Here is a 22222-nt window from a genome sequence, read left to right as displayed (position 1 = left end):
ACAATAAACAGTTTTGAGTTAATGTCAGATAGGACATTTCTTATATGCAATTCAATAGCAAATATTTAAATAGTGATTTTGCAAAATTCTCGTTGGTCTTTGTTTTCTGATCAGGTCACATTTGCAGCCCCATCTACAAAGTTCATAATATTTTTTCTCATATTTTCACAATGAAATGAGGGGTATGAATTTTGGAACATGACTTCTCTAAGCAAGTGGATCTTGGTTCACCTCCAAACCAAGCAACTTAATTTAAAAATAGAGAATGTCTCTCATTTAATAAAGAACTGTGAGTTCCTCTTCCTTCTGCTTTTTTTCATAAACAAGATTTTATTAAATATTTATTTTAAAAGTTTTTATTTTTAGAAGTCAAGATATAAACAGCACAGATAAAAATACATACCTATTTACTTATTATCCAGATTTTTTTAAAAAGAGAAATAAAATGTTATAAAGTGAAGTTCACTTATAAGCTACCTTTTAGTATTTCTACATATAGGTATTCAAAAATTTTAGAGTATTATTTTCAAAATTAACCTAAGTGGTATCTTTTTTCTGCAACTTGCTTTTTTCACTGTACATTATTACATCTGTAATAATTAGTTACAGATGTAATAATAATTAGATTTAGTTCATTCAACTGTTTGGATAATATGCAAATTATTGTATATGCTATGAACATACCACATCATTATTTGTATTATTTCTAGACATATGAGTGATTTAAAAATATTTTTATCTTCGGTTGCAGAAAGCTGAGGTATGCATACCTCTCCATTCATAATACATTGTCATAATTGCACAAGCCCTTTTTCTTATATAATAAGGCAGACACCTTGTTATGTAACATATGTGGGCATGGAAGGCACTTCAAATGTTTTACAGGGTTATACATGTAATGAAATGCACAGAACTTAAACATGAAGTTCAGTCATTTTCAAAATTTTTATTTTGAATTTAAAACTCTCATAGAAGCTGCAGAATTGGTACTAAGAGTTCCCTGTATACCCTCCACACAACTTGTCCAAATGATATCTTATATAATCAAAGTTTGATTAACAAAACCAGGAAATTGACATTGGTGCAATACCATTACTAAACCACAGAGCTTATTCACCAGTTTTCACATGCAGTATTTTTTGTTTTTTTGGTTTGTGTATGCTCCTATGACATTTTATCACATGTATAAATTCATGTAACTACCACCACAATCAGAATAGACAATTATTCCATCTTCCCAAAGAAACTCCTTTGCTTTCCCTTTAGAGTCATACCCTCCCCCCAGTCTAATCACTGGCAACCACTAATATACACCCCATCACCATAATTATATAACTTCGAGAATGTTATGTAAATGAAATCATACAGTATGTAACTTTTTAAAAAAAAATATTTATTTATTTATTTGGTTGTGCTGGGTCTTAGTTGTGGCAGGTGGGCTCCTTAGTTGTGGCTCCCTGGCTCCTTAGTTGTGGCATGCAAACTCTTAGCTGTGGCATGTATGTGGGATCTAGTTCCTTAGCCAGGGATTGAACATGGGCCTCTGCATTGGGAGAGCAGAGTCTTAACCACTGCACCACCAGGGAAGTCCCAGTATGTAACTTTTTGAAATTGTCTTTCACTCAGCAAAATGCTCTTGAGATCCATGAAAGTCTTTGTGTGTAACATGAGTTTGTTCTTGTTTGTTGCTTTTTATTCCTTTTTGTGTATCCATTGTATGTATATACCACCATTTGTTTATCCTTTCACTCACTGAATGAGATTTGAGCCATTTCCAATTTTGGCTCTCACAAATAAAACTGCTATGAACATTTATGTATAGGTTTTTGATTGAACATAAGTTCATTTCTCTAGGAAAAATGCTCAGGAGCAAAACTACTGAGTCAAGTAAGTATATATTTAACTTTATAAGAAATTGACACATTTTTTTTTCCAGTGGCAATGTATGAATATTTTTTTTTCCTCAGTAGCAATGCATGAACGATCCAGTCGCTCCACATATTTGTCAGCACTTGGTATTGTCAGCATTTTATTTTAACCACTCTAATAGGTTATGGGTGGTGTCATATAGTGGCTTTAACAATTTCCCTAGTGATTAATGATTTTTAAAATCGTTTCGTGTGCTTATTTCTATCTGAATATTCTCTTCGGTGAAGTAACTATTCAAGCCCTTTGCTCATTTTCTAATTACATTGTTCAGTTCAATTATTAAATATTAAATAACCAAATATTTAATATTTGGTTAAATATTATTTCTGGGTGTGTCTGTGAGCATGTTTCTGGATGAGATCTGTATGTAAATCAGCAGACTGAGTATACCAGAATGCTCTCCAGAAATGTGGCTGGCCATCACCTAATCCTTGAGGGTCTGAATAGAACAAAAAGGTGGAGGAAGAGAGAAGTCATCTCTCTACTTGACTGATGAAGCTGAGATATAGGTCTTCTCCTGTCTTAAGACTGAAACTTATCCAATAAGAGCCAGGAGAGCACTCCTGGCTCTCAGGCCTTCAGACTTGGACTAGAACTTAATACCATTGGTTCTGGTTCTCAGGCCTTCAGACTCAGACTGGAACTATACCACCAGGCTCTCCTGGGTCTCTATCTTACAGGCAGCAGATCATGGGACTTCTCAGCCTCCATAATCAAATGAGCCAATTCCTTATAATAAATAGTATATAATTCTTAATACTAAATAAATAAATATATTTATAAAATCTCTAGTTAGCTAGCTTGCTAATAAATTTCTCTCTCTCTCTCTCTCTCTCTCTCTCTCTCTCTATATATATATATATATATATATATATATACACACACAAACACATACACACACACACACACATGTAAAAAAGCTTTGTATACAGGACCTAGAATAGCCAATACAATCTTGAAAAAGAACAGTAAGAAGACTCATACTACCTGATTTCAAGACTTTTGGACTAGAACTGTAACTTATACCATCAGCCCTCTGGCCTATCTATTTATCATTGATCATCATCTATCTATCTATCTATCTATCATCTATCTATCTACCTATCTATCTATCTATCTATCTATCTATCTATCTATCTATCTATCTATCATCTATCTATTTAGAGATATAGGATATAGGAGATATATATATCCTATTGATTCTGCTTCTCTAGTGAACCCTGACTAATATAACTACCAAATAGTTCTTTTGTGCCTCCTTCCAGTAATTCATACTTAAAGCAACTACTGTTCTGATTTCTTTCACCATTGGATAGGTTAGTTTTCTCTATTCTTAAACTTAATAAAACTAGAATCATATAGTATGCACTCTTTAGTGTCTGGCTTCTTTCAGTCACTATATTGTTTTTGATATTTACCCATTTTTCTGTGTGTATTGGGAGTTTATTTCTTTTCATTTTTGAGTAAGTATGCCATTGCAAGAATATACCACGGTTTATCTATTCTCTTGTTGATAAACATTTAGGCTGTTTGCATGTTTTGGCTTTTATCAATAGAGCTGCTATATAATTTTCATAGAGGTCTTTATGTGGACATCTGTTTTCATTTCCTCTGGGTAAACAACTAGGAGTAGAATTAATGGGTCATAGGGTAGGTGTATGTATAAATTTATAGGAAACTGCCTATTTTCCCAAATGGTTTTATCATTTTTCACTATACCATCAATGTGTGAGTGTCCTAGTTGTTCCATATATTTACCCACATTTGCCTTTTAAATATTAACCATTCTAGTGCTATGTAGTAGTACCTCATTGTTGTTTTAACTTAAAGTATTTATTAACCATTCAAATATCTTCATTTGTGAAATCTCTCAAACCTTTTGCCACTTTTTTTTTATAACTTGGGGTGTCTGTCCTTATATTATTGATTGTAATAAGGCTGTGAAGAAGACAAACAGGAAGTGGGTAGGGAGGAAGGGAGGGAGGAAGAGGGAGAATGAATTTTTCTCCTAGGATGTGGTTTGACTTATCATTTCCTTTCATTTTCTGAATGTTGTTTCTAAGTACAAATGCTTTTAAATTTGATGAAGTACAATTTACCTTTTTCTTTTTTTGATTATGCTTTTTTTATCTGAGAAATCTTTGCCTACTTCAGGTTTTTGAAAATACCATACTATGTTTTCTTTGAGAATTTTTACAATTTAAGCTTCTACATTTAGGCCCATGATTCATCTCAAATTTATTTTTAAGTAAGATGTGAAGTAGGAGTCGAGATTCATTTCTTTTTTCCATGTAGATGTCCAGTTGCCCGGCACTATTTGTTGAAAAAATTATTCTTTCCCTCTTTTTAATTGCTTTAGTATCTTTAAGGAAATCAATTAACTTTATAAGTATGGTATTCGTCTGGACTCTCTATTCTTTTCCATTGATTGATTTTTTTTTTCTTTATGAACATAACATACAGTCTTGATTACTGGGGTTGTATAGCAAGTCCTGAAATCAAATAGTGTGACTCTCCTTACTATTCCTTTTCAAGAGTGCATTGACTATTCTAGGTCTTATGCATTTTCATATTTAAAATTCCATTTTAAAAATCTGTCCATTTCTACTAAAAAGCTTTCTAAAAGTTTATTGAATTTATAGATCATTTGGAAAGAACTGACGTCTTACAATTTGAGTCTTCCTATTCATGCATATGGTATATATCTCTGATTTTTTTATAAGCAATGTTTGATAGTTATCATTGTAGGGGCCTTGCACATATTAATGTTAAGATTTATCATTTAACTCTATTGCAATTCACCTTCTCCTTCTGCTCAATCCTGCTTTTTTCATCCCTCAAAGGAGTTGTTCCTGAAAGACTTCCCCAATTAACATCCTGCTTTCAAATATCAGAATCTCAGAGTATGTTTTCTGGAGAACCTGAACTATGACTGTCTTCTGCAGGAAAATGCTAGCGTTTGGGGGGATAAATTTAATAAACAATATAATTGTCTAGCTCTATGACATGCCTTCTGAAGTATATATTTGTAGGTAAGTAAAATAATATCTTGTTTCCATTTTTCTCATTCCTGTCTGTCATACAATATGCTTTAATCCCATTTGGAAGACAGAGAGGTTATTTATTAGCTTCCTCAAAGCCCAGCATTTGAGTGTTTGATTATGTCTAACTGTCCTCACTTTTGAAGGTTAGTGATGAATATTCTAGATGATATTTATATTCATCCCTATTATTAAGAAATAACTCCATTGTCTTTTGGTATACCTTGTTCTGATATGATGTTAGCTGTCAATCTATTGTTCCTTTGTAAATAAACTTTCAATTCACTAATTCTCTATTCTATGATGTCTAGTCAAGGGTTCAGTTCAATGATATTTTTTATTTCCAGAATTTATAATAGGCTTATTTGCATATCCATCTCTCCTTTAATTAAAATTTGATCATTTTTGTTCCATAATTTTCTGTCCTTTTATTATGGGTGTTATTCTTATGTCTTTGAGGATCTTATAGTAGCAGCAGTTGCAGCTTTTTAAAATTTTAAGATTTTCCTCTTAGTTATGGCCTGGTCTCAGTTATGCAATTATCTGTACAAGTTCCCCCACTAGTAGGGTGTTTTTATTCTCCAACACCCTGCATGATTTCCACTCTTGGCCTTCAATTACCCCAGTATCCTTTTAGCATAAATCCTTGCTCCATCCCCCTGTCTTGACTCAAAAAAAAAGAGTCTGTTCTACTACTATTAATACTTACCTTGTTTTGTGTTCAGCTGTACCTCTTCAGCATATTAAAAAACAACCATTTATCATTGCTATGTATTTGCCATACATTTGTAGGTAGTATAATATAGTGGGATAGGGAGGAAGGAGATTAATGTCAGAGCATTAATCTCATAGAACCATTTTGATTAGTAATCTACCCAATCTGTTTTCATTCATTTTTAGAGGTATAATAATTAAATGTAATATCCCTTCCTTTATCCTGGCATTCCTTGGCACTTTTATATTCCCCATTCTTGCTCCAAAGTGGCCACACAAAAATCTGTGCAAAAGTGCTAGTCAATAACATGTAGGGTGTTAATAGCCTGAAGTACCAATTTTCCTAGGGTAATCTACATGTCACTCTGCCACAGGGATCTCTATTAAAATGCAAGAAAATACTTGCTGAGTGATTATTTCAAATATGTACATAGATTCTATATATTTTCATAAACACACTAATTTTAGCTATTGTCGTAATTTTTCTCCTCTTTCAGGAAAACTCCTTGAATGAGTTATTCATGAGAATGATGAATAACTGCTCTGGATACGATAATACTAGTTCCCATTAGGGAATACATTATCTTTTTACACTAAATTCTGCATGGTAAGTTAAATTATAATCAGTTTTCTTGGTGAATGTAGAATCTGAGCAAGGAATATTTACTAGTTGACATAAATGGAAGGTGTCATAAAGTTAGGGTCACTTGATGCATCCATTTTCACCTGCCAAGGAGGCCACACACTTCCATCATTGGTTAGGGTAACCTCTTCTCTGGAAATTTCTGGAAACACATTTAAAATTTCTTGTTTGGGGATTCTTTCTCTAGACTCCATATTGGCCATTCTCCTTCTGTTACTATAGTCTTCCTTCTAATAGCATTTATATAGTTCAATTGACTTTTGCAATGCCCATTAGTTATACTGTCTAGAGTCTACACTCTGGTGACCAAGTTAGAACTTGGTTGTTCCTAAAGCTCCAACAATTAAAAAATAATTTTTTTTTTGATGTGGCCCATTTTTTTTTAAGTCTTTATTGAATGTGTTACAATACTGCTTCTGTTTTATGTTTTGGTTTTTTGGCCGCAAGGCATGTGGGCTCTTAGTTCCCGCACCAGGGATAGAAACCTGCACCCCCTGGATTGGAAGACGAAGTCTTAACCACTGGACCACCAGGGAAGTCCTGAGCTCCAATAATTTACACTTTATTACTTAGAATGGTTGAGTTCACAATTACTTTCTAATTTTTATCTGGTTTGATTTCCTGAGTTGTGAGGTACTTTGCTGTTTCCCTCAAATATCCTACTCTTAAAATATTCTAGAAAATAATGTTATTATACAACTTCTTGTCCAGAGTATTTTTAAAAATACGGTAGCATGCTAATATTTTTAAATCTGCCATATAGAATTAATATTTTAAAGTAATATCATATTTTAAAGTTATATTACAAGCCAAGAAAACATGGTACTATTTTAATACATAGCATTTTGACATTATCCCAAAAAGATACAGTTGTGGTATTTTCATAATTTACACTACTTATGGACATATCTTAAAGTGCCATTTATTGAGTACTGGTGTGCACAACATTTTTTCTGAACTTTAAACACATTTCTTACCACAAGCTGAACTCTTCCACCATTAAGTACATCTGGATCTAACTCAGGCAAGAAGTGATTGCTGCACAGTGACAAAAACAGAAATCATATCATTATATAAATGTAGAGGAAGATTATGGAAGACATGCCCAATGAAAAGTTTGGGAGAAATCAATAATTTACAAAATGGAAATAATAGTTTTCTTAAATTAGATGACATGCAAAGATACATACAAATTTACATCTTTTCATAGTCATTTTAAAATTCAGTTTGACATGAAATTTGAATTTCTAAACAACACTTTAATGCCACCCTTCTTTCTCAAACATAAACACATACACAGATCAAAAATCTGAAAGTACCAATAACCATAGCTAATAAATTATAGAAAATATAAATATTTTACTACATGTACTTATATATCTTACTTATAAGAAAGGCAAAACTTCCTATTTTTAAAATAGCTCTGGTATGTTTAAGGCATTATACTAATGCTCACAATGAACTTCTGTTGATATTTGGCTTTTCAAGAACTTCTGTTTTTGAAAACAATTTTTCTTAAAATATTACTACCTATATCTTCTTTTATATATTATATTATATTTTCAAAACAGAAAATCCATCAACAATTGCCTGTTGCAGTATATGTTTAAACATAACTTATTTAGGAGTAAGGGATGTTGTGAAATGTTTAAGCATATCTAAAATACATCCTGAAACATTTTGCTTGTATTTTTCACATTATCTATACAGATGCTTTTATATTTCTAAACCAGACCTCTTACACCTGGTTAATACAGATGGTAAGCTATGGGTTATACTATATTTGTTTATAGTCCTAAGAATGTCATGTTATGAATTATGCTAAATTGATTAATACCAACATAAAATAAATTGTGCTTGCATTAATTAGAATACTTAGCAAAATAAAAAATTCTCAAATGTTGATTACTTTATTCCTACTTTCTTTGCTCACAATGAAATAGGCTATAACAATCCAGAGTTTGAAATGTTTTAATTTCACTTTCATTCTTCACTTTCTTTTCCATGTTTTTAAAGAAATTGTATGGATAGAATTGACTACATACAAAGGTTTCCATTCGTATATATTATTAAAAAAGGTTGCATTTTTGCACATTATAATTTTCTGCTAAATTAAGTTTTAGCCCTCATAATTGTAGATTTGTTTGTTTGTTACTCATTTAAATAGTTATCACCCACAATCCCTGGAAACATTTCCAAAGAGTCATCTACATTTAGATTCAATACTGGTTTACATATTTAATAAATGCTTATAATAGCACTTTTTTTTTTTTTTTTTTACTGTTTTGTGGATATATGTAGCTAAAATGAAAGGCTTAAACATTTATGTCAGCTGTATAGCACAGGGAACTATACTCAATATTTTGTAATAACCTATAAGAGAAAAGAACGTGAAAAAGAATATGTATGTGCTGTACACCTGAAACTAACACAACATTGTAAATCAACTATACTTCAATTTTTAAAAATTTATGTCAAAATATTATATCCAGGGGCTTCCCTGGTGGCGCAGTGGTTGGGAGTCTGCCTGCCAGTGCGGGGCACATGGGTTCGAGCCCCGGTCTGGGAGGATCCCACATGCCGCAGAGCAACTGGGCCCGTGAGCCACAACTGCTGAGCCTGCCCGTCTGGAGCCTGTGCTCCGCAACAAGAGAGGCCGTGATAGTGAGAGGCCCGCGCACCGCGATGAAGAGTGACCCCCGCTTGCCGCAACTAGAGAAAGCCCTCGCGCAGAAAACGAAGACCCAACACAGTCAAAAATTAATTAATTAATTAAAAAAAAATTATATCCAGACTTCTTTTTCCTTAAAACTTTGGTTTAGTGGTTATGCACATAAGTGCTTTATGTTACATTTTTGGGGCTGAATTTTGTTCCTTCAAAGTTTATATGTTCAGATCTTAATCTTCAATACCTCAGAATATGACTATGTGAAGATAGGGCCTTTAAAGAGGTACTTAAGGTAAAATGAGGTCATAGGGGTGGGCCCTAATCCAATATAACTGGTGTCCTTGTAAGAAGAGATTAAAACACAGATAACATAGGTGGAGGGATGGTCATGTGAGGACACAGTGAGAAGGTAGCCATCTGTAAGCCAAGGAGACTGACCTCTAAAGAAACCAAACTTGCTGACTCCTTCATCTTGGACTTATAACCTCCAGAACTGTGAGAAAATATCGATACATCTCTGCTCTTAAAGCCACATGATCTGTGGTATTTTGTTATGGCAGCCCTAGAAAACTAATACATACATTAATGTAATAAAAATTTATTGATTACCTATTAAGCTTAAGGCACCTTGTTTGCTGCTAAGGCACATCAACATTTGATACCCTCAACCTTGAGAGCTCACTTCTATTGTGAAGTAGAGAGATAAGATATTATCATCTCACTATAAAGAAGAGGAAACTAAAGCATTGAGACATCATTGAAAATCAGTTACATGACTGGTAAAGTGGCAGCATAAGGGTTGAATTATAATTTGAACTGCCAAACATAAATGATAACAAAAATAACATAAAATAAAATACTATAACCTCCAATACATATGATATTTATAAACAGTTAATTGATACCACGCATTTTACTTTATAAAGTAGAATTATTTGTGTGGTTCATCATCACCATCAATCATTTGTGTTGGTTTTAAGCAATACAGAAACTAAGCTCTTGAATATTTTATGGTGAAAAATATAAAGAACGATCAAATCTATTCTACATAAGAGGCCATTTATAACCTGGCAATGTAGAGTATTGGCCTTTGGCTATATAAAGTCATGTTTGTTTTAGCACAATTAACCTAGGTTTCAGTTTTCAAGATGTATTTGCAATACAAAAATCTAATTTAAAGGAAATGACCTCACCATTTCATGTTTCTGGAACTAGTTTCATGAAGCCCAACCTGTGTATGAAGCCATTGGTATGTATATTCTTTATTCCTTTCTAATTTTTCATTTGCAGTGGTATCCTTATACATAAATTCTTCTTCCTTACCTAGGGAAAAAATATGGAAATTTTATTTGTTATTTAAAGAGATCAAATTTTGGCCAAGCAGTTCAGTCTAGGCTAACAATTTTATCACAAGAAAAAAAAGAAAAACAAGACAATTTAATTCATGGGAGCTAAATCATCTGCAAGAGAAATAATGTCAGTCACTTATAGATTAAGTGCTTTTCCAACTTGAGTTTCAAACCCAACTATATTGAAAAATAAAGGAGTTGTTTTAGTGCAACCTACATTTTATAGGGCTTGTTTTTTAGTGTTTTAGAAAATACAAATAATTATTTTTGGTAGACGGAATTTAAAGTCTAATTGTTCTCATGCTATCTTATCCATATGTAGAATTTATAAATTATATTGAGGATTTTCAAAACAGAATTTTAATTCTATGTAAAACTAAGCTTGGTTTGTGTAAGCTAGTATAATACTTAAGTTAGGATATCATTTATATTTGGTTTAGGAAACCTGTGCTAATGCCATAACAGTGATTTCAAAGATGGAGGGGGGAAAGCGTAACAGTGAAGATGGGTATAGAGAATATGCAAGAGGAGAAATTATACAAGGTAAGAACACAAGATAACAAACATAAAGAAAAATAAAATAGTAAGAAAATGAAAGAAAAAGAAAAATCTGACCGTTATATTCACATTTAAATTTACTATATATATGTTTGTATTTTTCAGAAAAAATCCCTGCAGACATTGTTGCTACATCAATGTCATGCATTTGAGTTACAATGAAGACCTGTTGTTTTAGAGCACTTCTCTTGAGTTTTTAGACTGCTTCTTTTTTGGTGCCATCACCATGCTTAGGGACTTGTTAGCATTGTAGGCTTGACTGACAGTACACCAGAGAAGGTACCTCTTGAAACTAACTCATGGTAATCAAACTCACAAGAATTCTATAATTTAAAACCTGATGTTTAAAATGTCAATTTATTAATTGGAATTATTCTTTCACTATAGATCTTCGTACATAGAAAGTCATTTTATATTTGCAAGTTGTTTGGAAAACAAATGGAGCATGGTGCAAAGCCTATTTTGAATGCTTGGTGCTGTACAGAGACACATCACACATGTATACACACATTTAGCATCTGTCTTTCTGAATATGTTGAGGATGGTACATTCATCATGTCTTTTTATTCCATAAAAGTTACTGTTGTATTAGTGAAATGACTCTAGTTTTCAGTCCAAAGAGATACTGGAGCCAGTTCTCAGGAAAGCTACAAATCAAGATTTTTTTTCTCTAAATTATGTTACTTAGTGAAGTTAACTTCCTGTTAACTTCTTGTGCCACCTTATGTTTCTAAAATGGTCACACCCCTTCTTCTTGAGTTTAAGCCAATCCCTCCATAGTTGCTGTATTGAATGAACAATTACTTCACTTTCAAGGGCTGACCACTGCATCCATGAGCAGACACCATTTTGATAAATGGCCTTCCTTACAAAGAAACTATAAAAAAGACTCAAACAAAGGGAAGATTTGGGGTTGCTACACCCACACTGCATTAAGCATTAAGTCTCTTCGCCAGCAGAGTCCCAGCCTTTTATCTGCCTTTCTTGGTTGACTAGACCAAATGGTGAACCCATGAGTACAATGACAGATAGTAGTGAGGAATCAGTGACCCTGATAATCAATTGAACCCACGACTGGAAACTTACCTACTCTTGATATGTAGAGAATCGTTTTGTAGCAAGTGTACTTTTAGCTGAAAATAAAAATTATCTCTACGTCTTTCTGTTTTAAAAAAGTGACATATACTTGCAATAGTCCCTTTTTAAAGTGTTCATTCTGAAAAGTTTTCCTCAACTGTACAATAACACTCCATAAACCCTAAGTGGTTTTACATCAGAACTCAGCCAAGGTTCTAAATAACAATCCCTGGGTAAAGATTAGAGATTTCACTGTAAGGGTCCAATTCATATTAACCCTTTTAATCTGAAGGCATAGATTGGTAGATTGGCATGAGTTCAGTGTAAAAAAGAGAACTAGCATAGTGGTGATATTGGTTGGATGTATTCAAAAATATTGCCATTCAAATGCTGGAGGAAATGATTCTGGCAAATGATTTTTGCTAAACCATTTTAGGATTACCCCTGTCACTGAGGAGAAAGTAGTATTTACTCCTTGAAGCTTGCTTTTAGCATCTTGTGTAGGAAGAATGATGGTGACCCGGATTACTTAACAGATGCTTATCACTTTCTACTCAGGCTCCCCAATAAATCCTCTTGGTTTTAGAAGAAGCATCATTTGGTCTGCAAAACTCGAAGCTACTGCCTATCTACTGCTCTTTCCTACTTCTCTGGGTCTTCATAAATTTCTCGTACCATCAACCTAAGAAAAAAGTCTCCTTTTGATTCCTGCTCTCCCCTAGTTACTACAGTCTATATATGCTGCTTTACTTCAAATAACACATTTTAATAATTTTATTTAAACAAATTGTTAAACTTTTTATTATAAAAATAATACGTTTTCATAGTAGATGATTTAAAAAATACTGAAAACTAAAAAGTCAAAGAAAAGAAAATCCACAGAAAGCCCCACTATTCGAAGACAACAACTGGATAACACTTTTAAGGCATTTTCTTTTAGTTCTTTTGTTCATAGATTTGTTTTTCGTTTACATACAATTGTATGTATCCTATACATTCTACTTTTCAGTTAGTACTATAACAAATGCATTCTATGTAATGGAAATCTCATCCTGAAAATACTTTTAGGGGTTATACACTGTGAGGTACTAACTTGTTACATGAAGGTTTTTAATTACTCTATTTAATTAATCCACTTTTTCAGATGGAATTAAAGATAACATGTCTGAAGTTATAAATATTTCGAGGAACACAATATAATCTATATTGTCAAATAGTTTTAAAACCTTTCACCAATTTACCATCTGCTATATGAGGTTATTCATTTCACTAAGCCCCTAGTCAACATTGGGATATTAAATATTTTAAAGCTGTTGATAATTTGAGAAAAATATTGTCTAATATGATTTTAATTTATATGTCTCTACTGCTAGTGAGATTGAAAGTGATTCCATATGATTATTTACCAATTATAGGTCATAAAGTGTAAAATATCTTTCTTGTTCTCCCCAATTATATGCTGGATTCTAGTATTTCTATTTTTGTTTTCAACTGACATTCATAATCCTTTATCTGTTATCACTGGTGCAAATATTTTCTTCTCTAGGTATCCAAATTTATCTACTTGCTAAATATTTTCTAAACTATAAACAATTTTCGTCTCATAATTTATAGGTTTGTATCTCCCGATTTGATAAACTTATATAAAATGACACATAAGATTTCAGGGACAAATTCTATACTCTTCTAATATTTCGTCTTTCACACTAAAAGATACCGGTTGTTAACAGAATTCTTTTAAGAGGAATCTACTCTCTCAGTCTTTCCTTTACATTTCCTCCTTAATTTATTGCAATCTGATTTTGTCAAATTGAAACTGTCCTTACTATGAGGGTCTTAAACCATCTTATCTGCTAAACACATTTATTCCTTATCTTCATTGGCCTCTCTGCTGAATTCAACTACACAGAACATTTTCTTTGTCTTAGAACTCTCTTCTCTGCAGGACTTTGGAACATCAGACTTTGAGTGCTTCCTTTCAGGCTCCTTTATATTTGTGTTCCTTCAGATGTTGATGCTTGTCATTCTGCAAGTATCTAGGAGCACCCGCACCCCTGCTGTCCACCACCACACCCCATGCCTGGTATTGGGCTGGCTTTTGATGCCAGTCAATTAGATATGCACTGTTTATTGCCTCAGGAGGCTGGCAGCTTAGAGAACTAGATATCACCAACCTCTATCTTATTCCTGTTCTCAGATCCAGCTGAACTTCAGAATCACAACTTGATTTTATCATTATCATCCTACTAAGTCTGGTTTTTCTCCTGAATTCCCAAGTCATTCAGACCAGATATTCTGGAGTAAACCTTGGCTGCTCATTCCTTATGTAATGACGTCTAATCCAGAAACTGGGTCTAGTCTCCCTGCTGGGTATCTCAGTAATACCTGGCTCCTCCTTTCATCCCCACTGCCCTCGTTTTGAACAGGAGTGAGTGAGAGTCTCTGTTGACCTACTGACATTCGTGCTTCAGCTCACTGCAATATGGCTTCCTCCCCACACCATTTCATTGGAACCGTTCACACCGAGATCGTTAGTACTGCTAAATCTTTGGGACTTTTTGAAATTCTTACTGACTCCTCTGTAATATTATACATTGTTCACGTCTTCCTTCTTAAAAGGATTATTTCCTCTGAGTCTTGTTTAATTCTACTTATCTGGTTTTTCTCTGCCCTTTTGTCTAAACCCCAGTTTCCTTCAAGGGCTCATCTTCCTTTGCTATCTCTTCCACTCTCAGGATTCTTCTCTGGGGTACTATCCTGGCCCTATCTTATTCCTTGGTTATAATCTTCCTGTAAGAGGATATTCATTCAAGTTCTTCAATCACTTTCCTTATCTCCTTCTGAAATGTATCCATCCAAAATCTCTCCATTTTGGTATCCTACAGATAATTTAAACAGAATATGTAAAAAGTTGAACTCATGTATTATCCCACCTTTTCTAAGTTCCTATAATTCTACCATCATCGTCAATGTAAAATTCAGAAACCAGAGTGTTGTACTGAACCAGCATTCTTCCTCACCCTTCAGCTGCAGATTTTACCTTCTAAATTCTTTTCATTCCGTCAAATTTCTGGTATTTGCATTGTGACTATTTAAATTCAGGCTACTATCATCTCTTCTTAGTTACTGTAACAGCCTTCTCACTGGTCTTTTTCCATTTGGCCTTGTTCCCACTTATATATCTCCATACTGCAAATGGTCTTGCTAAAGTACACATCTAGTTTGCTCTTTCAGAGGTTGAACTCTTGGTTCTCTACTATCTTTGGATAATGTTCAAAACATTTTGCATAGCATACAGGCCTTCCTTATACCTTCAGATACATCTATTAAGTTCCTGCCTCAATCACCCAGATGTATTATAATTACTCAAAATGATCTTTTTTGCCTATAGACATTGTGTTTGGGATTATCCACTTTATCAATGGTGTTCTCACTTCAGGTCTTCAGGTCTTAGTTTAGAAATTACATTCTTTGGGGTAAGCTCCTGATCTTTGAACACTTCCATTCCTTATCCAAATTAGGTTAGAGATGCCCTTCAAGGGATAATATAGAGACCCGATGATAGCATTTATTACATTATACTTTACTTACCTATTCATGTGTCTGTTTTGCCTACTAGAATATACACTTTTTAAGTGATACATAGTAGGATGGTGCTCAACAAATATTGGTAAAATTACAGAGTGATTGTCATAGTTGATTAATGTTCTCTGAGAAATATAGAGTTGCAATTTAGATTTTTAGCATGTAGATGAACCTGTGCATTGTGGAGAATAACACATGTCTAAATGTGATTAACTTAATTATTATAATAGAAACTTCAGCTCTGAAAGTCAGAATTAGATTGGGATAAAAATTGACAACCAAAGGTAGTAAATTAAAAACAATATGTATGTGTGTGTGTGTGTGTGTGTGTGTGTATAGCTACTTTATAAATAAAACGTTGACAATGTACACAATCCTAGAAGAAAGCAGTTCAGCTTTAAGAAGTTCTCCAAAAGAAATGAAGTCTTGGGGGCTTCCATGGTGGCAGAGTGGTTAAGAATCCGCCTGCCAATGCAGTGGACACAGGTTCGAGCCCTCATCCAGGAAGATCCCACATGCCGTGGAGCAAATAAGCCCGTGTGCCACAACTACTGAGCCTGCGCTCTAGAGCCCACGAGCCACAACTACTGAATCCCACACTCCTGCAGTCCATGCTCCACAACAAGAGAAGTCACCGCAATGAGAAGCCTGCGCACTGCAACGAAGAGTAGCCCCCGTGGGGTGGGGTGGGTGGGGTGGGGGGGTGGGATGAATTGAGAGATTGGGACTGACATATATATACTAATATGTATAAAATTGATAACTAATAAGAACCTGCTGTATAAAAAAATAAAATAAAATTCAAAGGAAAAAAAAAAAAAGAGTAGCCCCCGCTTGCCACAACTAGAGAAAGCCCGCGTGCAACAATGAAGACCCAATGCAGCCAAAAATAAATAAATAAATTTTTTTTTTTAAAAAGAAATGAAGTCTTTTTTAAATTAATAGAAATATTTTTTTTCTTCATGAAAAGCAAAATAAGTGTTCATTAAACTCATATGCCTCAAATTAATCAGTTTTCTAAATTTACAGAGGGAGGTTAGGATTCAATTATCATTTGGGGCACACAAAAAGAAGCTAATTATTTATATTTTTAATACATATAATGACTTTCCCATGACTATTTTCTTTTCTCTTAATGGCTTTTCTCAGTAATATAGTAACAAAATACTCTTGGTTTCATGGATGGAGATGAGTTCATTTCTTTACCAAAAGCTTTTGAAGGACGTGGTTGCATACTGAGCAAAATGCTTCATGCGACGGAAATATTTTTGGTAACTTTGATAAATGGCTGATTCTATGTATCTTATGCTGGGAATAGTAAAAATATGATTTACATTATAAAGTGTAAGTGGTCTGAATGTGTTTATTAAAAGAAGTTATTGCATCATATCTCACAATAAAGGACAAATAAAATTGGAGTTTGGCATAAATGTTATACTAACAGAATTTTAAATTCATTAACATCTGTATAAATACTTGTTGATAGGCTGTTTATGGCTTCTTTCTTAACCAATCCAATCTGTTGTTGGAAAGTTGACAGCACTGGCATGAAACCAATAACTCTCTAAGAGCCATTTGTGTATGACAAGCAACATTTCTATTCTTTTAAAATATACTTAAATATGTATGTAATTGATCACTAAAGAAAAATTACTGTATGAATAAAGAAGAGGACTGTTGGTACAAGAGTTTAAAAACAGAAATTTGGGGAACAGAGCCAAACTATATGTAAAGGTCAAAGACTAACTGCAGCTCTAATCACTCCTTTACATATTTCACTAAATTTTATGGCAAAGAGGGTTAAAAAAAAAAGTACTAGAATAAAAAATACTTGCTAGTTTCTGACATTTGAATTTTCAAAATTCATCTGTTTGGGGGGTGTTGGGTAATACATAAAGTGTATGAATGACCCTTACGAAAGCAAAGAAAAACAAAAGTGAGTTACTAAATTATACATTTTAAAATACATGGATTTTGTAAGACATAACTTTCAATACTATGGAATTGCTAGCTTTAAGCAAATCCCTCTGGAATAACAGAATCATTCTTTTACATTTACATTCTTTTAGTTGTGCTTATTAAACAGTTATAAGCCTTCTGTATTTATGTATACTTCTACCTGAAAGGATATGTTTTCCCAATTGTATTGTTCAGTTGAGCTGTATCTCCTCATTAATGTCTTTATAGAGGAGTACCAACTACTACATAAAGAGTGGTTCTTTGGTTTCTCCTGTGACAGCCACATAACTCAAGAAAATAGCAGGCTTGTTCATGTATGGTGTGTCTCCATGTTTGCTGTCAACCAGGGCTGAGACTAGGATAAGGCAAGTGGGGTAAATGAGGTACTTGCCTTAGCACAAAATTTAAGGGAGTGCCAAAAAAAATCAGTAATCAAGATAAATAATATTTTAATGTAATATTTTAAAAGCAAAATTAATGCAAAAATCCATGATGAACAAAATATCAAAGTTTTAAATGACAGAATCTGTAACAGGGTGGTGCTAAACGCTATTGGAGCCTGAGGTAAAAGGGAAAGTTGGTAATACTGATCCTTCTCTGCCATGGTTTCGGCAGAATTACCCATTTCTAAGTAATACTAATAAAAGTATCAACAGGACACTGTTTTAAGAACTACCAGATAGCCATTGTCTAAGATTGCTTTCCACTGCTTCTCATGAATCAGGCACACCACTGAGCTTTTCACTAGACGAGGCCCTTGATTTGTGACATATAAGAAAATAATTATAGAATAAATTAATTCAGCCTATAAAGGAAAGCTATACATTATTCATCTTTCTATCTGCCTAGCAACTAATTAGCACATAGTAAGTTGACTTTTCACTTACTGTGTCATGTTGGGCAAATTACCCCCTCTCTGCCTCAGTTTTCTCCTCTTAAAACGGATATATTAACAATATAAAATAATAGAACACATATAATGCTGCACATTTAGTATGGATTTAATAACTGTAGCCATTTTTCTTTTCTTTTTTTTAAAGTGAAATGAGCTCCATTATGCATAGCTTTAATGCTATCTCAGTTATCACAGGCTAAGACTTACCTACCCTGGAGGTGGGACTAGCTGTAGAAGTTTCTAAATCTAGGCTAAAATCAAGGTTTCAGGGGGTCACTGTCAGGAGGGGAAGATTCCAGGATTAACCACAAAATTAGATAGAAAAATTTTCTGGGGGAGTCCAGGAAGTCCTCCTTCCCAGAATTCTAAATCTGCTTCAGGTATTTTTTTAAATGTATTTATTTCATAATATATGAGGATTTTAGTGTGTCTTTAATACAGAAGAATTAATTTCCAAAAGATAAGAAGTGTACACAGTTCTAATTGATTTGAAGTTATTTCAAATAATTTTTAGCAGTTGCTCAGTAATAACCATGAAGGAGGCTCCATTGACATGATTCTCTTCTGTTTCACTCTCTCAATTTAATTATCCTTGGAGAATATTCCTCTATCCAACCTAGACTCCCTCAGGGAGTGTTAATGTAGTAGGTCATCCAAACTAGGGCCCACCCAATAGAATAATGGAGAAACTGATGATGTAAGTAGGTTGGCTTTCAAAATAATATGGTTATAATGGCCGCATAAATATTACTGCCACCTGTGTTTTGTTTTTTTGTTTGTTTGTTTTTTTGGTATAGTTTAGACTTCAGCTCCCTGTTGTATCTAAAAGTTTCTACTCTTTGGTTAAAAAGACATCTCTAATTCATGTATATTTATTAATTGAGGCCAAGTAGGTGATTAATTTTCTTTACTAGTTTTATTTCAAAAGAAGCCAATAAGTGGTATTACATTGGTACATTAATGATAGAGGCTTGATGAACCCAATTAGACACTTTTATCATTGTAATCATTGTTTTTGAATAGCTATAAAACAGAAATGCTCATAATGTATATGTTTATACATTCCTATATATTTCTCATTGATTACTTATTAATTTTCTGCATCTGATGATTTCTGTATTTGCCAAACTTAAGAATACAGATACACTTCTGTTACAGGTAGAGATAACATCATACGAAACACTGAATAATTAAAGTATTGCTTGATTATAAAAAAATAAGTAAATGTAAGTAAAAATAATTTTCTTTCACAATTTGAGTAACAACATATCAGAGACTAATAAACCTGGCCCCAGACTTATTGTTTTTCATTGGTAATAATTTAAGCAAGTATCCCATAGCCTGCTGAAGACTTAAGAGTCTTCTAAGTGGATACTCATTAATGAAAAATTTTTATCTTTTATTATATTACCCAAGAAAGATAGAACTTTATGTAGCAGAACTGCATTTGTAAATGAATCAGGGCCTCCATTCATGAAAAGCATTACTGCTCTACTCACAGTCTAGTGGAGAAAGAAGTCAAGGTAGTAATTATAGGACTTCCCTACAAAATTAACTTTTAACTTTAAACTATTTAGATAAATATTGATTTGTGGAGCTCTTTTATTTTTTGTAGAAGAGGAATTGTGGGTGGGGTTTAAAGTGGGAAGGGCCCTCAATTTGGTGAGTCACCTCCCTTATCAGAGCCTTAGTTTTGTCATTCATGAACATTAGAAAGAAAAGCAAAATATGGAATGCTTCATGAATTTGTGTATCTTCCTTGGTGTTGTCAGTGCTCTGGACCTAGGCCATTCTAATAGGTGTGTAGTGCTATCTCAGCGTTGTTTTAATGTTTTTTATCCATTTTTAAAACCAGGTTGGTTGTTTTCTTATTGTTGAGTTTTAAGAGTTTTTGCTATATTTTGGATAACTGTCCTTTATCAGGTATCTTTTGCAGATACTTTCTCCCAGTCTGTGCCTTGCCCTCTCATGCTTTTGATAGTGTCTTTCACAGAGCAGAAGGTTTTAATTATTTATTTCCTGCATCATGCTTTTGATATTATATCTAAATGTTCATCACCAAATCCAGGGTCACCTAGATTTTCTAATACGTTATCTCCTAGGAATTTTTAGTTTTGAGTTTTGCATTTAGGTCTATGATCCATTTTGAGTTCATTTTTGTGAAAGTATAAGGTCTGTGTTTAGATTCTTACTCTTTTTTTTTTTTCTTTTAATTTTTGCATGTGGAAGTCCAGTTGTTCTAGCACCAAGAGTTGGAACGGACTTATCTTTTCTCCATTGTATTGCCTTTGTTTTTTTTAATCAAAGATCAGTTCACTATATTTGTGTGGGTCTATTTCTCACCTGTCTATCTATTTCATTGATCTATTTGTATATTCTTTTGCCACTACCACACTGTCTTGGTTAATGTGGCTTATAGTAAGTCTTGAAGTTAGGTAACATCAATGCTCCAGAAAGTATTTTAAAATGAAAGTTTGAGCTGGTAAAAAAGGTAGAGAAATCCTCAGAAGTGAGAAATGACAAGAAAACACAAATATAAGGATGAATGAGTCTAGAGAGCTATTGTACAGCATGATAACTATAGTTAAAAATATTGCATTGAATACTGAAAACTTGCTAAAAGAGGAAATCTCTCACGTGCTCTCATCACACACACACAAAATGATAACTATGTGAGGATATGACACTTTAGTTAGTTTGGCTTTATAATCATTTTTCTCTACATATGTATACCAAGTCATCAGGCTGTACACTTTAAATATATATACTTTTTATTGAAAATAAAATTAAAAATATTGCTGAAAAATTACAAAAAGAAAATATATAGGTGTAGCAAGTGACTGCTTACGAGTTATCTCTCCAGGCTAAGGGGGAATGTGCCCCCTAGTAACTGGCTGAAGTAGTCAAAAATCTTTCTGAGTTGGATAGGTTAAACTCACACCTCTAAAAATTCCCATTAATACAGATCTAAACAACACAAACTAATTAAAACAATAACAAAAGTCACTAAACACCTTGGGAAATAAGCCATTAGAGTGAGAATCAACAGAAAAAACAAACCATAAAATCGGCCCATTGAATCATGAAGGTAGTGGATTTATCAGATATAGAATAAAAAATAAGCATCTTTAATTTGATAAAATACACAAAATATTATGTATCTGTATACCTAAAAATAGATCTTAAATGGCATTAAAGCAATAAGAGACTAGTAAAATTAGGAAGTTTTCAAAAACATGGGTAGCAATTCTAGAAATGAAATATAATTGATAGGGCTTCCCTGGTGGCGCAGTGGTTAAGAATACACCTGCCAATTTAGGGGACACGGGTTCGAGCCCTGGTTCGGGAAGATCCCACATGCCGCGCAACTAAGCCCGTATGCCACAACTACTGAGCCTGCACTCTAGAGCCCATGAGCCACAACTACTGAGCCCATGTGTCACAACTACTGAAGCCCGCGTGCCTAGAGCCCGTGCTCCGCAACAAGAGAAGCCACCGCAATGAGAAGCTGCACACTGCAAAGAAGAGTAGTCCCTGCTCGCTGCAACTAGAGAAAGTCCACGCGCAGCAATGAAGACCCAACGCAGCCAATAAATAAATACATTTATTTAAAAAAAGAAATACGATTGATAAAATCATAAAACTGAACTATAACCGATATTAGTAACTCAGTAGATGTAGTAAACATAAAATTTGATTGAAGAAAAAAATTAGTGAACCTGGTTTACTGTCATTATGCATTATTTATGAAATTAGCTATTAATTTCCGAAAAACAACACACACTATTTTAGATTGTTACCTAA

General features: G+C 33.6%; 1 protein-coding gene across 3 annotated transcripts in view; it reads right to left on the bottom strand.

Annotated features, from left to right (window-relative positions):
- The window catches only part of LRRIQ1 (leucine rich repeats and IQ motif containing 1), a 304399-nt gene that overhangs the window by 24180 nt on the left and 257997 nt on the right, over positions 1-22222 (bottom strand). For all 3 annotated transcript variants that reach the window (XM_082351784.1, XM_082351783.1, XM_082351785.1), the window contains 2 exons: positions 10189-10318; positions 7305-7365 (listed from right to left, as the gene is read on the bottom strand). In XM_082351784.1, the coding sequence (XP_082207910.1) occupies positions 7305-7365; positions 10189-10318 (191 nt within the window). The remainder of the gene's footprint in view (positions 1-7304; positions 7366-10188; positions 10319-22222) is intronic.

This window comes from Balaenoptera borealis (genome assembly GCF_965194805.1).
Source record: "Balaenoptera borealis genome assembly, chromosome: 13".
Taxonomy (NCBI): Eukaryota; Metazoa; Chordata; class Mammalia; order Artiodactyla; family Balaenopteridae; genus Balaenoptera; species Balaenoptera borealis.
Note: the sequence above shows the minus strand (reverse complement) of the source record. Positions and strands in the feature narration are given on the sequence as shown.